This window comes from Acipenser ruthenus, chromosome 6 (genome assembly GCF_902713425.1).
Source record: "Acipenser ruthenus chromosome 6, fAciRut3.2 maternal haplotype, whole genome shotgun sequence".
In the NCBI taxonomy this organism is placed as follows: Eukaryota; Metazoa; Chordata; class Actinopteri; order Acipenseriformes; family Acipenseridae; genus Acipenser; species Acipenser ruthenus.
The window spans coordinates 24,371,288-24,386,699 of NC_081194.1; the positions used below are offsets into that span (position 1 = coordinate 24,371,288).

Here is a 15,412-nt window from a genome sequence, read left to right on the forward strand (position 1 = left end):
CCTGGCACAGGGTGCCTTGAATCTGTGCAGGGCACAATGAAATCTCAAGACTATCAAGGCATTCTGGAGCGAAACGTACTGCCCAGTGTCAGAAAGCTCTGTCTCAGTAGCAGGTCATGGGTCCTCCAACAGGATAATGACCCAAAACACGCAGCTAAAAGCACCCAAGAATGGATAAGAACAAAACATTGGACTGTTCTGAAGTGGCCTTCTATGAGTCCTGATCTGAATCCTATCGAACATCTATGGAAAGAGCTGAAACTTGCAGTCTGGAGAAGGCACCCATCAAACCTGAGACAGCTGGAGCAGTTTGCTCAGGAAGAGTGGGCCAAACTACCTGTTAACAGGTGCAGAAGTCTCATTGAGAGCTACAGAAAACGTTTGATTGCAGTGATTGCCTCTAAAGGTTGTGCAACAAAATATTAGGTTAGCGGTCCCATCATTTTTGTCCATGCCATTTTCATTTGTTTTATTATTTACAATATTATGTTGAATAAAAAATCAAAAGTAAAGTCTGATTTCTATTAAATATGGAATAAACATGGTGGATGCCAATTACTTTTGTCAGTTTCAAGTTATTTCAGAGAAAATTGTGCATTCTTCGTTTTTTGTGGAGGGGTACCAACAAATTTGAGCACGTCTGTATATATATATATATATATATATATATATATAGACACACACACACACACACACACACACACACACATACACACACACACTAATTTTTTTTTGCTTGCATGAATAGACAACAATTTAACCCGCTGAACCATCCAGCTTTTACTAACGAGTAGTATTAAACTTGGTCAAAACAAATGTTTGATTTGAATACCTGGAAAATGGTATAACATATGGTAACATTTAGAATTTTCACAACTTAAAAGAAAAAAACATGAACAATTACATTTTAATTGCATTTGAATGGGCAGAATGTTATATATATATATATATATATATATTAAAAAATTGTAGAACTTCTGGCCTCTGGCTTTTATTTACAATAATTGCCAGCACGTATTGGAGACTGGCGTTTATATTAGATCACTAGCTTCACATGCTTCATGCGGTCATTGAGAAGCCGCTAACACACAACCTTGTAGCAACATCGTAACTCAATTTAAACATTCCAGCAACTATCTTAAAAGGTGTCAGTGGGAACGAAGTAACAGTTTTGTTTTATAACAAAATTACATTGTATTGTACACCCTCAAGTATAAAGCGAAAATATTATCATGGTCTTTTCATATGCACTGGTCAACAAGGATATGATATGAAAAACATTGGAAAATTATCAAGCAGAAGTACGAATTTGTATTTAAATCTACCAGGTACCTGGGACATTTTCTATGGAACCCACTGTACACCTGGATTATCTAAAGCACCATTTTGCTGGTTTATGTTCTGACCTGGTTGTGGGGTGCATCTTAACATTTTTTAAATCTAATCAGTTTGTATAGTTAAATTAAAAAAAAAAAAAAAGTAAGTTTAAACTGTTCTTGAATTACAAATCTTAGCAAGACAAGCATGACCCCAAAATTCCATTAAGACTTTTGTGAACCTCTGTGGACTTATTAGAACCTTGTATTACTATCCTGGATTTTAAGAAGACAGATAGCCCTATTTACATTGGTTCTAGAATTTTTAGATCCATTTTGTGTCACTAAGATTTTGATTATTCTTGCTTCTAAAATGTGATCCAACCTAATATACAAATTACAAAATGCATGTACAGTGGCTCTCAAAAGTATTCACCCCCCTTGGACTTTTCCACATTTTATTGTGTTACAACATGGAATCAAAATGGATTTAATTAGGAGTTTTTGCCACTGATCAACACAAAAAAAGTCCATAATGTCAAAGTGAAAAATAAAATCTACAAATTGTTCTAAATTAATTACAAATACAAAACAGAAAATAATTGATTGCATAAGTATTCACCCCCTTGAGTCAATATTTGGTAGAGGCACCTTTGGCAGCAATTACAGCCATGAGTCTATTTGGATAAGTCTCTACCAGCTTTGCACATCTGGACACTGCAATTTTTGCCCATTCTTCTTTGCAAAATTGCTCAAGCTCCATCAAGTTGGATGGGGACCTTTGGTGAACAGCAATTTTCAACTCTTTCCACATATTCTCAATTGGATTGAGGTCCGGGCTTTGACTGGGCCACTCCAGGACATTGACCTTTTTGTTTTTAAGCCACTCCAGTGTGGCTTTGGCTGTATGTTTGGGGTCATTGTCCTGCTGGAAGATGAATCTTCTCTCAAGTCCCAGGTCTTTTGCTGACCTCAGCAGGTTTTCCTCCAGTATTTCTCTGTACTTTGCTGCATCCATTTTGCCCTCTATCTTCACAAGCTTTCCAGGCCCTGAAGCAGAGAAGCATCCCCATAGCATGATGCTGCCACCACCATACTTCACGGTAGGGATGGTGTTCTGAGGATGATGTGCAAAACATAGCGCTTAGCGTTGAGGCCAAAAAGCTCTATTTTGGTCTCATCAGACCACAGAATCTCCTTCCACTTGTTCTCAGAGTCTCCCACATGCCTTCTGGCAAACTCTAGCCGAGATTTGATGTGAGTTTTTTTCAACAATGGCTTTCTTTTTGCCACTCTCCCATAAAGGCCAGTTTTGTGAAGCACCCGGGCTATTATTGCTGTATGCACAGTGTCTCCCAGCTCAGCCGTGGAAGACTGTAACTCCTTTAGAGTTGCCATAGGCCTCTTGGTGGCCTCCCTGACTAGTGCCCTTCTCGCCTGGATACTCAGTTTTTGAGGACGGCCTGTTCCAGACAGATTCACAGTTGTGCCATATTCTCTCCATTTCTTAATAATGGACTTTACTGTGCTCCGGGGGATATTCAATGCCTTGGAAATGTTCTTATACCCTACCCCTGATTGGTGCTTTTGAAGAACCTTATTCTGGATTTGCTTTGAATGTTCCTTTGTCTTCATGATGTAGTTTTTGTTAGGAAATGTACTAACCAACTGTGGGACCTCCCAGAGACAGGTGTATTTAACCTGAAATCATGTGAAACACCTTAATTGCACAGAGGTGGACTCCATTCAACTAATTATGTGACTTCTAAAGACAATTGGTTGCACCAGAGCTTATTTAGGTGTGTCATAGCAAAGGGGGTGAATACTTATGCAATCAATTATTTTCTGTTTTATATTTGTAATTAATTTAGAACAATTTGTAGATTTTATTTTTCACTTTGACATTATGGACTTTTTTTGTGTTGATCAGTGGCAAAAACTCCTAATTAAATCCATTTTGATTCCATGTTGTAACACAATAAAATGTGGAAAAGTCCAAGGGGGATGAATACTTTTGAGAGCCACTGTTTTTCCTATTGCATGTATTTCCATGTTTTCTAAAAATAACGGATTATGGAAAAAGATTACCCAATCCCCATGGCAGTAATCAGTGTATAAAACTACACTGAAATATAAATTAGCCTTACTCTGCATCTGTTAGCTCTAAAGTTAAGAAAATAAACAAATTTGGATCGCTGTTAAGTTGCCAAATCTTGTATTAAAGGACATATTCCATATTCATTAAGGCTTTTGATGATTTCATAAAAGGCTGCAGACTTTTCAGAGAATTTGGTTGCATGACAGGCACTCATCAGTCTATATAACGAGAAAGTACGGGCCAATGCTTGATCTATGGAGACTAAAAGGTTTATATTTTTTCGGCAGCATTCCCTTGGAGCACACTCTGTAGGAATTACTCCTCTGAGATCTATGGAAAGATACACATTTTTACTGGACATCACCTGCAATGGAACTTAAGAACCACAGAATACCTGCCATATTAGGTCAGAGGTATAGGTATAGGTATAGGTCAATATCACCTGCATTTAGACGCATGAAGCCAGTATCTCATAGTATTAGGTCTTTACCATCTGGAAACCAAAAAGTCACATGGCCAAAATAGTGCATTATTATTTATAGGTCATAGATCAGAGTGAAGGAATTTTTGGATTTTACAAGAGGATTCTCAAATGGTTTATTTTAAATACCATCAGTTGAAAGACTGGCAGCAAATTTGCAAACACATATAAGCTCCCCTCATGCATAAAAAAACAGCATCTCTCACCGGTATCTCCTGATCTTCCATTCACAGGTGATCTTTGTGTTTGTGACTTGGACAAAGGTTTCACTGGTTGAGTCTGAAATTAGAAAATTACCCAGGGATATTTAATGGAAGCCTTTAATGGAAGTTTATTAACATTTTAACAAATGTTCATTTTTGTTCATGGTTAGTCCCTGTGACAGGGTAGCATCACTGGCAAGGCTGTTTCTACCAGGAAGGAAGACAGAGACAAGCGCTAGTGCACATGTTTGTTTACAATGACAGTACTAAACAGTATGTTATGGCACAAGGGCCAAAACAAAAGGTCTACAAAACTCAGACATAAATCCAGCACAGCCACACAGTAACACATTCCTCCACTTCTATCACCAACATTAACACCCGTGATCACCCTTTTTTATACACCTGTGGCTGGAGCCTAATTTAACCCCTTCCCTGCCAACCCAATATCCACCCACCCCCCACTCCACCAGCCTAAAATGTTACATTATAAAAGGTATGGTTCTTTATATCAATCATTTGTATTACAAACCTTCCTTGCTGTTCTTCTCATGTTTTCTCTTTGTCCATCATTTATATACTTCTCAGAATAGGAACTCAGTATGCTATAAAGCTCTTCTGCAACTGCTGGTGGCTCCACATCACCCAACAAAATTGAAAAAGCACGAATGTCCTGGCAATAAAATCTGAAAAAATAAGACATTTCACTATTTTATATTTGGACAAATAAATTAAAATGTAGAACATTCTGTATGTATAGTTAGCGCCGCTTAAACAGGGCTGTTCCAATTAAACGAGTGGCGTTTGAGACGACCTTAGTCACACTTTTTTGTTTCTAAAGGACAAGAAAAAATAATGAAATCACATCACATCATGATTACATTTTAAATACATAGTTTAAAATACAAGTCAATTTTTTTTTATTCCTAAACAAAATGAATTGTTGCTTTATTTCTACATGAAATGAAAAATAATTAAATCCCATCTTATCACAAGGCGATGCACCTGTGATGTTGACACGCCAATTTTCTTTACAACAGCAGCCTGAGAAACCACAAGAGACTCCAGCTCTTTCAAGAGTTCAACATATTTTTTTGCACAATTTACACAAGTCACAGTGTAATCACATACTCACTGCGCTACGCGAACCTGTCTTGCTCTGAAAAGCGATCTCCAATCATCATTTGAAAATACTGCATCACAATTAAACAAAGTGACATCCCAATTAAACAACATAAACAGCATTGGGAAGAACTGTCTCCCTGAGTTGTATCCCATTTAAGCAGAAATCCCGATTATCAGTATCCCGATTAGGCGGCACCAACTGTAATACATATAACTTCTCACTGAAGCAAGTTTGTTTCCGTCTTTCTGATACCACAGAGGGAAGTATAATTCAGAACTAACCACTACTCCAGAGTGCACTCTAGGCAATATTTAGGACAAATGGAAGTCAACTGGTACTACAGTAAAAAATAAAACAGCAAGGGAGAGGACATTGAAACTTACTGAGGCAACAAAGGTGTTTCAGGAAGCTGCATCTGTTAAAACAGTACAGCATAAAAGTCTATTCATGAGTGTGGTTGTCATGTTCTTGCAGCAGTACCCAAGCCACTCGTTACTGGGACTAATGCCATACAGAATGATAAATCATGGTAGGCCCAATTAAAATCACATGTATGTCTGGATGTGGTGTCAACCTTGTGATCAGTAAGAATCAGAGTGTATGGTGCCAAACATACAATGTGCTGATGGATGGGCTGCTTAACCTTAAAGGAGAAGTCTCATGTAAATTGTGTACTTGTCTGAATTCTGCTCCCCAGGTTAACCATGTACTTTTTTTTCTGACTTGGTAAACCCTTCACGTTTTCAGTTTAAGCCCCTTATGAGCCCTTGCTCACAAGTAAGAGCCACTTGCTGCTGCTTCTCAGTATCTGTACCGGAAACTGACATCAGATGAATTCATGAGAAGGGAACTAAATCAGATGAAACAAGTTGGTTTGGTCATAGTTCAAGAATCCACACAAGTTTTAGGAAAAACAATTAAAATATTGCGGTTGCCTGTTCAGTGGAGCGTTCTGGATTTCTATCACGCTGCAACATCATTTTATGAGCAATGCGAGATCTCAGTGGCCTGCAGCACATAAGCCAGAACATGCAAACAGTCTATAATAATGTAAAGGCAAGCTCTCATATATTTTATTTGTGCTTGTTGTACATTTATAATTGATTTTAAAAAGCCCCAATGATACCTCTTTAAAACAATATTTTTTAACAAAATGTACTCCATATCTAAATCACACCCATATTTGTAATCATGCTTACCTACTTTATATTTTGTAAACACAATTATTAACATGTCTACTGGTGCCAGCATTTAATGCTGGCCCTATATGAGATACCCTGACTCTAGACGCTAGTGCCATAGCGCAAAATTTGCACCCCTGGGCATGTGTTCAATAGGCGTCTTTTCAGTTTTCATAGACATGTGTCCTTGATCAATAAAACACGAGTATTCCTCACATTTCCAGTTGCTTTACAAGGAAATTAAATCAGAAAAGACAAACTGGAACGTTTTATGTTTTTCTATGCATGGGTGTCCCAGGGTTTGCATATTTGCATTCAAAAGCAAATACTGTGTTGCAGTTATTCAGATCTGAGGTATGCGAGTTAAAACATGACTGTTGACTGGAAAATCTGTTTTTAAGCTGCCACTAAAAAAGTCCATGCTCATGGTTTATTTGTTAAAAAAAATAAAAACAACACCACGACAAGTGGAAACCCAAACTACTCCCAATAACCGTACCTGTACAGTTAGGTAGAGCCTGGATAAAAGCAGTTAAGACAAGTAACTTCACTGATTATAAATCATATATCAGAAATCAACCAATCACAGTGAAGTATTTGTCAAAATTCCAGTACACCTTGTCCTGTTTACAGATGTCATCCCATGCATAGAACACTACATTTAATTTCAATGTTCAAAAAAACATTTAAAAAAAAACACACACACACATACCTGGTACCTTCTGTAAAATAAATTATTATAAATTATCCTATCAACTTCACTTTCTTTAAACATATCCACTATTATGCACATGGTAGACATGCATGAACACAATGCTGCTATAAGTAGTAATTTTGACATGAGATTTGGGATAAATGTGCATTTTGAAATCACTCACTTCTTGTTGGCATCTTTCCGTTCAATTAGATATGATCCTTCCAATGAAACTCCAGCAAATAATCCACGTGACTTGCAATATGTATACACAGCAGCTGTACTCCGAACAGCAACATCTCCTTCGATATTCCTGTAAAATACATGTAACAATGCAGGGTATTAAGGCCTTCTCCATCCTAAACATACAGTAATTACAGTTAAATTTGGTTTAAGGGTGTTGTTTATTTTTTATTTAATTTATATTATATATATATATATATATATATATATATATATATTTTTTTTTTTTTTTTTTTTTTTTTTTACAAGAGAATCATTTTGGGGGCATGAGTAAATTGTAATTTACTGTAGTTATTCGTGTAGGAATGAAACATGTCCCTTTAGGGAAAACATGTAAATTTCCATATTTTCATTGTGTGCTTACTGGAAAATGAACACAACGGGACATTCTTTCAAGCTTAAACATCAATATGAAGACAACTTTGAAGCCAACTAAGGCACCAGTTTTTTTAATGTACTTCATTTACAGATTGGCCCTTAAATACATATAGCATTTGATGGTGGATGGGTAACAAAAAGCCATTTGGTATCCAGCTTGACTCACTTGAGGAATGTTTTCAGGTTTACTGATTTGAAGGCATATATGTGAATACGATAGCTGAACTGTAATATTGTGCTACCTAATTTTACTTCTGATGTGATTCCCACCTCCATGATGTACATCTTTTGCTGTAGCCATCCAGTAGAACACAAACTAGAGGGCAACGTGGGGAGTGTTACGTGCATTCTCTGTTGGTTGAGTTCTATGTTAAATATTTACTGAAGTTATAAACTTTGATCTTAAGTTAATACCAGTCTTTTATTTCTGACAACACTACTTTGTTGTTTCTTTACAGCTGGCAGACAGCTGGAGTGTTTTTCAAGCAATCTTCAGACTAAAGGAAGACTAAAGAAACTTCTTAAGTCAGGAAGACAAAGGTTTTTTCAACATCTTGAACTAAGTAAGAAGTTTATTTAGTTTGCTCAACTTTTATGAATATGGGTGCATCATGAAGAAGGCTGGGATTTTGTTACGTAAATTAGTACCAGAAATCATGACACAGTCAAGTTAAATTAGTTCAAAATCACGGAGGAAAGCAGAAATGGTGTGTGAAGTCACAGGGATGAAAATTCATATTTTTTTAAATACAATAGCCAGTGCAACGTAAGGCAACCGAGCTAGTTCAACATCTGTCACGCAATTGTGAAAAAAGCATGTTTTTTTTTGGTTTGTTAAGGTGGAATTTTAAGTACAGTTGGTAAAGTTCAATGCTTTCTATTAAAATCAAGGACATCTGCAAAAATCACAGAATCCATGGCATTTTGACAATTGTCACTTAATCATCAAACAAGACCTCTCGGACACCCCTTCTACTAAGCTTTTGTACAAAATACTTGTAGCTGTTTTGTTTTTCAATTTTGAAATGTTTTATTCCACCTAAAACAAAGTTTTTTATGAATCCTTTGGGACAGGACTTAAATCAGTTAAAATATGAACACATCTCCTTTAAGAGAAATGAGCACGAACACTGTCAAAGGTTGTTTTGACCACTTTGTCCCCTGGCTTTTGCACAGTATTAGAAGAGTTTTTAAATAAAATACAGTATACACAGGAGACAGCATTGTTATAAGAATGACAGTTTTGGATCTATTTAGGATAAATTGCTGTGGACAGTTATAATGTATAGTCAGGATCATAACCCATACGCCTCCACACGTCCTAATACCGTGATACTACTGGGCATCCTATTTATAGCATTTGATTGGAAGGAATGAAAATTAAAACTGTGACAGTCAAAAATGATTCAATCAGTATCATTCCACTGCTCTCAAATCCTGGTGTGCGGCATAAAACCGGATACACATCTTGAAAGCTGTCATTATAACAAATCATCCTCCTCTGGATAGGCAAACCAATTAACCTTGTCATTTCTGGCTCATGGATTATTCAGCCTGATGCCGCACAACAGATTATTTATGATAATCCACTGTCTCAGAGCTATCCTGTATGCATACAATGTAAATACAGTACAATTGATAGGTTATTTTCTAGTTGGTGACAAATGCTTTTATAATGTTTAACCCAATAGATCACAGAACCCTGAGGTTTTGTAAAAATGTATGCACCAGCAACACATCTACTGAACAAGAAAGAAAAAAAAAACCTTTTGCACAAACTACAGTTACACCCTACATGGCAAAATATGACAAATGGTAATGTGGCAGTAACACAGCAAACTAATTAAATGTAAACATAAATATGTACCCTGCCAAGATTTCCCATGATGAATTAAATAATTACTAAACTTCTCTTTTACCTCTTTGAAGCAAGCAAAGTAACCAACTTGCCCGTTTTTTGCAAGCATTTTAGTAATGTCTACATAACTTGAAAGAAAGAATTTAAACCCTTTTAAGCGTGAAGTACAAAGTTCAATAAATCTCTTTATGGGGGGGGGGGGAATGTTTAAGAGGCCATATTCACAAAGCTGACTTAAGTCTAAGACTGGCCATAAGTAAGGTGTTGACTTTAAGACTACCCTGAAGGAGACGTATGTCCAGTTGTGCCATTGAATTTTTTTTTTTTTACTGCCATGGCTCGACAAGTGATAGTATATGATTTATTTGCTGATTATCCAGATGATGATCCAGATTGCCCTAAGCATGTTTCTAGCGAGACTGTAGTTCCTCATACAAGTGAGAAAAACTTGTCGGAAACTGCAGAGATTTAGTTATACGAGTCACTAATGATCCGTCGCTTGTTCCTGACTGGAGGGTTGTGAGTTCAATCACAGGTGTGGGACACATTGCTGCTTTACCTAGATTGGTCCAGTAAAAAACCCAACTGTATAAATGGGTAATTGTATGTCACAATTATAAGTTGGCCTGGATAAGTGTATCTGCTAAAAAAAAAAAAATAAATAATAATAATAATAATAATAATAATAATAATAATAATAATAATAATAATAATAATAATAATAATAATAATATGCATGTCTGGTTGGTACTTGGATGGGAGACTGCCTAGCAATACCAGGTACTTTAAACTTTTCTTTGAAGTTTTACTTGTTTACAATAACAAATAGTAGATTAAACAGCAAAAATGAGCCAATTTACTTTTAATTTATTGATGCCAGCTTGCTGCGCTCGTCTTAAATAATTCCCACCTCGCTTTGCTCGCCTTAAAAAAGATTCCCGGGTCGCTGGGCTCACCAGCTACTCACTACTATTCTCTCCTAGCAGAACTTTTCATCTCTGATTCCATTACAGCACACCATGCCGGTGCGACGTGCTGCTCTTTCACTTTTCTATAAGGCACATGAGACACACTTATGACTGATTTTATTAATCGCTATTGAAATAATTGCATAAGAGAAGTTATAAATATATTTATTTCACGACTCCACCCGCTGTTTTAATTGCATTTGGATCATTCCAGACACCACCTGAAATGTGAGCGCAACAAACTCAGCAATGCATTATCCACCGTTGGTTAAAAAAATAAATGAAACAAACACATTTGTTATATAAGGTAGGCTATGTTAGGTAGATTACAGATTCCTAATATTGTGAAGGTGGCTATTTTAATCAAAAGTAAATGAATAAGTAATAGTAATAGTAATAGTTGCCTACTTATTTTGAATATTAACTTTTAAATATTTAGCCGTGCTGTTTTGAGAATAGACCTATACATGTATATTGGTTTTAATTAGTCATGGCCCCAAAGGAACCGTTACACTCTCATTTGGCCCCGAGAAAAAATATTCTTCATAACACCTTGGGGACAGATCTAGACTTTCACGAAGGGGGGATACCTGATATGAAACATACCGTTAAAGTAAACAATACATTGACATTTTTAATGTTCGATTTTATTCTGATATTGCTTGGTTATATTGCTGTAAAACAAGACCATTTTACCAGCAAAGCATTTTGCTAATTTTGCATTTATTATAAGTCTGCATTATTAATGTGCCATATATTTATTGTGAATTTGTGATAGTGTAATCTAGCACTGCAGAAGCGCAAATATTTGTTGATGGAAAAAATGTACAAATTTCAGTCGTTTTACACGTTTTTCTGCAAACGGTGCCAATAAGCACAGTTGGGACATTATCAGATGTTATTCATTTAAAGTACAATTACAGGCATTATGCTGCTTCTGTAATTACAATAAGACCCCAAACAGCTTTTCTTTCAGTTTACGGTGTGCACAATTCTACAAACTGACACATGCGCTTTTAGGCATTAATATACTGTATATGTATTTTATTTAGTTCCAATCCATATACTGTATTAAACCAAAATCATGAAAATACTGTTACTATCACTCTCGTCTTAGCCACTGTACTATATGTGCTTAAACAACTTTTCTGTTTTCTTGAATAATCTGAAGTAGTTTTTTCTTTTATATCATAGTTTCCCTATAAAATGTCTCCAAAACCATTACTTTGGTTTAAATCGACACATTACTTTGTATCCAGACTTGAGGCCAGCAGTGTGAAGTAGTGGTTAGGGCTCTGGACTCTTGACCAGAGGGTTGTGGGTTCAATCCCAGGTGAGGGACTGCTGTTGTACCCTTGAGCAAGGTATTTTACCTAGATTTAGTATAAACAAATGGACAAATGGGTAGTTGTATGTAAACATAACGTGATATAATTGTGACAATTTGTAAGCTGCCCTGGATAAGGGCGTCTGCTAAAAAATAAATAATAATTTAAATGCAATCTGCTGAACTATTTGCATTTAACTTGGTATTTATTATTATTATTATTATTATTATTATTATTATTTATTTCTTAGCAGACGCCCTTATCCAGGGCGACTTGCAATTGTTACAAGATATCACATTATTTTTTTACATACAATTACCCATTTATACAGTTGGGTTTTTACTGGAGCAATCTAGGTAAAGTACCTTGCTCAAGGGTACAGCAGCAGTGCCCCCCCCCCCCCCACCTGGGATTGAACCCACGACCCTCCAGAGCCCTAACCACTACTCCACACTGCTGCCCTATTTGTATATTCTAAAATACAAGAATTTGCATTTGAATTTAAAATCATGGGAAAGTTTAAATATTTCAATTTCAAATGCATTTAACTACTTTTCAATAATAATGCTAATAATAAAGTGGAGAGACACTTCAGTATTGCTGGTAAAGTTGATCAACCTGAAAGATGCAAACTAAAGGACACTTTTGAGAACTTCATGTTTATTAAACATAACAATCAAAACAAGTAAAAAGAATAATTGTGCAATGCACACATATATAAATATATACATATATCTCATCATTTATGTCAGTTTTTCACAAACCTGGTCCTGCAGACCCACTGTGTCTGCTGTTTGTGTTCCAACTGAGTTCTCAATTATTAAATTGATCCCAATTGAACGAACAATTAGTGACTTAATGCAATGTTAGAAATATCCGACTCTTTTGGCTGCTTTCACAAATCTTAGACTACCTTACCTGAGTTAACATTAGGTAGTTCTAGACTAGTACTAATTGAGGCCTGTGCAGCCAACCATTTAAGAGCTACAAATAATTCAAATGCTCTGATTAGACAAATTATTAATTCAATTGAGGGTTCAAAGTGAGTGAACAGAAGAAAAATCTACAGCACATCAATATTTGGTGTGACCACCCTTTGCCTTCAAAAACAACATCAATTCTTCTAGGTACACTTGCACACAGTTTTTGAAGGAACTCGGCAGGTAGGTTGGCCCAAACACCTTGGAGAACTAACCACAGTTCTTCTGTGGATTTAGGCAGCCTCAGTTGCTTCTCTCTCTTCATGTAATCCCAGACAGACTCGATGATGTTGAGATCAGGGCTCTGTGGGGGCCATACCATCACTTCCAGGACTCCTTGTTCTTCTTTACGCTGAAGATAGTTCTTAATGACTTTTGCTGTATGTTTGGGGTCATTGTCATGCTGCAGAATAAATTTGGGGCCAATCAGATGCCTCCCTGATGGTATTGCATGATGGATAAGTATCTGCCTGTACTTCTCAGCATTGAGGAGACCATTAATTCTGACCAAATTCCTAACTCCATTTGCAGAAATGCAGCCCCAAACTTGCAAGGAACCTCCACCATGCTTCACTGTTGCCTGCAGACACTCATTCGTGTACCGCTCTCCAGCCCTTCGGCGAACAAACTGCCTTCTGCTACAGCCAAATATTTCAAATTTCATCAGTCCAGAGCACCTGCCGCCATTTTTCTGCACCCCAGTTCCTGTGTTTTCGTGCATAGTTGAGTCGCTTGGCCTTGTTTCCACGTCGGAGGTATGGCTTTTTGGCCGCAAGTCTTCCATGAAGGCCACTTCTGACCAGACTTCTCCGGACAGTAGATGGGTGTACCAGGGTCCACTGTCTTCTGCCAATTCTGAGCTGATGGCACTGCTGGACATCTTCCGATTGCGAAGGAAAGTACGCATGATGTGTCTTTCATCTGCTGCAGTAGGTTTCCTTGGCCGACCACTGCATCTACGGTCCTCAACGTTGCCTGTTTCTTTGTGCTTCTTCAAAAGAGCTTGGACAGCACATCTGGAAACCCCTGTCTGCCTTGAAATTTCTGCCTGTGAGAGACCTTGCTGATGCAGTATAAATACCTTGTGTCTTGTTGCTGTGCTCAGTCTTGCCATGGTGTATGACTTTTGACAGTAAACTGTCTTCAGCAACCTCACCTTGTTAGCTGAGTTTGGCTGTTCTTCACCCAGTTTTATTCCTCCTACACAGCTGTTTCTTTTAGTTAATTGTTTTGCTTATTGTTTAATTCAGTTTGGTTAATTGTTTTATTATTTAATTATCCCCTGCACCTGGGTGTTAATTGGAAATTAGAACCAGGTGCACTACAGGAGGGGCAGCGGACAGCCAGACTCGAAGCAGAGCTGAGCCCAGCAACTGCCAGTGAATCGGAATGGTAACCGTGTTCGATGTGCAGTGTACCGGCAGGAACGGGAGCAGGTCTGGGACCTACAGTTACCATGGGAACGATCTATTGGGATGCCCACCTACAGAGGCCTACCAGTCTTCACAATAATTCTGCAAGCAGAATTAATGTGTCAACACTGTGGTAGAAAACTGCAAGCAGTTTTAACCTGAAGCGCGGGTCTCGGTCCAACAGGTGCGCTAATATTTCTGTGGGGGGAAAAAAAAAAAAAGGAAAATACATGCCGAGAAACAGTACACTCGATTACTGTTGATTATATATAATTTTCATAATAAAAAACAAAATTTATTTTCTAGCAGTCTGAGAGAGAACGACTTAGTTGTTCGATCCCAGGGAAGGGGCGACAGAGCCGCCAGCTTCGTGCAGGGCACAAGGCTGCTGAGGGACTTAATGAAAACCATGGCTGAGTGCATAATATGTGTAAATAGAAATTACTATAAATCACGTAAATATAAAATCGCAATAGTATAATTACACAAGCGAATAAGCAGATAAAAGTATATTCAACACTTAACCGTTTGTAGTCTTTCTCGTCTTTGTTATATTTATTCAGCTTATAGGGTCTTAAAGGATAAATACCCATGAGGTAATGGTTACATTTCATACTTGATAGGGAATAAGGCATACATTGTGGGCCTTATTTATGCTACATAAACAACTGGAATTTAAATCGAAAGCAGAATTTTTTTGTTGACATTCACAATCACTTACCTGCCCAATGGACCTATTGCAACAGTACAATTTCCCCCAAGTGTGAGATTGCCACCTTTTGCAAAAGCTTCGACTGCTCTCTTGTGATTCAAGATGATAACCAAATCTGATACCTGTAAAAAAAAAATATATATATATTTTTTTAAATATGTACATTTCTAGCTCCTCAGGCTGTCTACATATATAACACAGTAAATACTAAATTAGAGCTATCTATCACAAAAAATCAGCATGACCTTTGTCCACTCAAGAACAACAATCAAATTGTAAAATACAGACACCACACGACCCCCCTCCCCCCATGCTATGATGTTCTTCTACTAGCCTATTAGGGCCCATCTTATTACCCTGTTTCTTGGCGCTATTCAGTCAAACTTTCACAGACATACTGCAGAAAGAAATCCCCTGAACACCCACCCCCCCCC

At 37.2% G+C, this 15,412-nt stretch overlaps 1 protein-coding gene across 2 annotated transcripts in view; it reads right to left on the minus strand.

The window, feature by feature from the left end:
* The window catches only part of sh3yl1 (SH3 and SYLF domain containing 1), a 64,574-nt gene that overhangs the window by 16,580 nt on the left and 32,582 nt on the right, over nt 1-15,412 (minus strand). For both annotated transcript variants that reach the window (XM_034017597.3, XM_059025277.1), the window contains exons 5-8: nt 14,988-15,100; nt 7,284-7,412; nt 4,631-4,784; nt 4,102-4,174 (exon numbers count right to left, since the gene is read on the minus strand). In XM_034017597.3, coding sequence (XP_033873488.1) covers nt 4,102-4,174; nt 4,631-4,784; nt 7,284-7,412; nt 14,988-15,100 — 469 coding nt within the window. The remainder of the gene's footprint in view (nt 1-4,101; nt 4,175-4,630; nt 4,785-7,283; nt 7,413-14,987; nt 15,101-15,412) is intronic.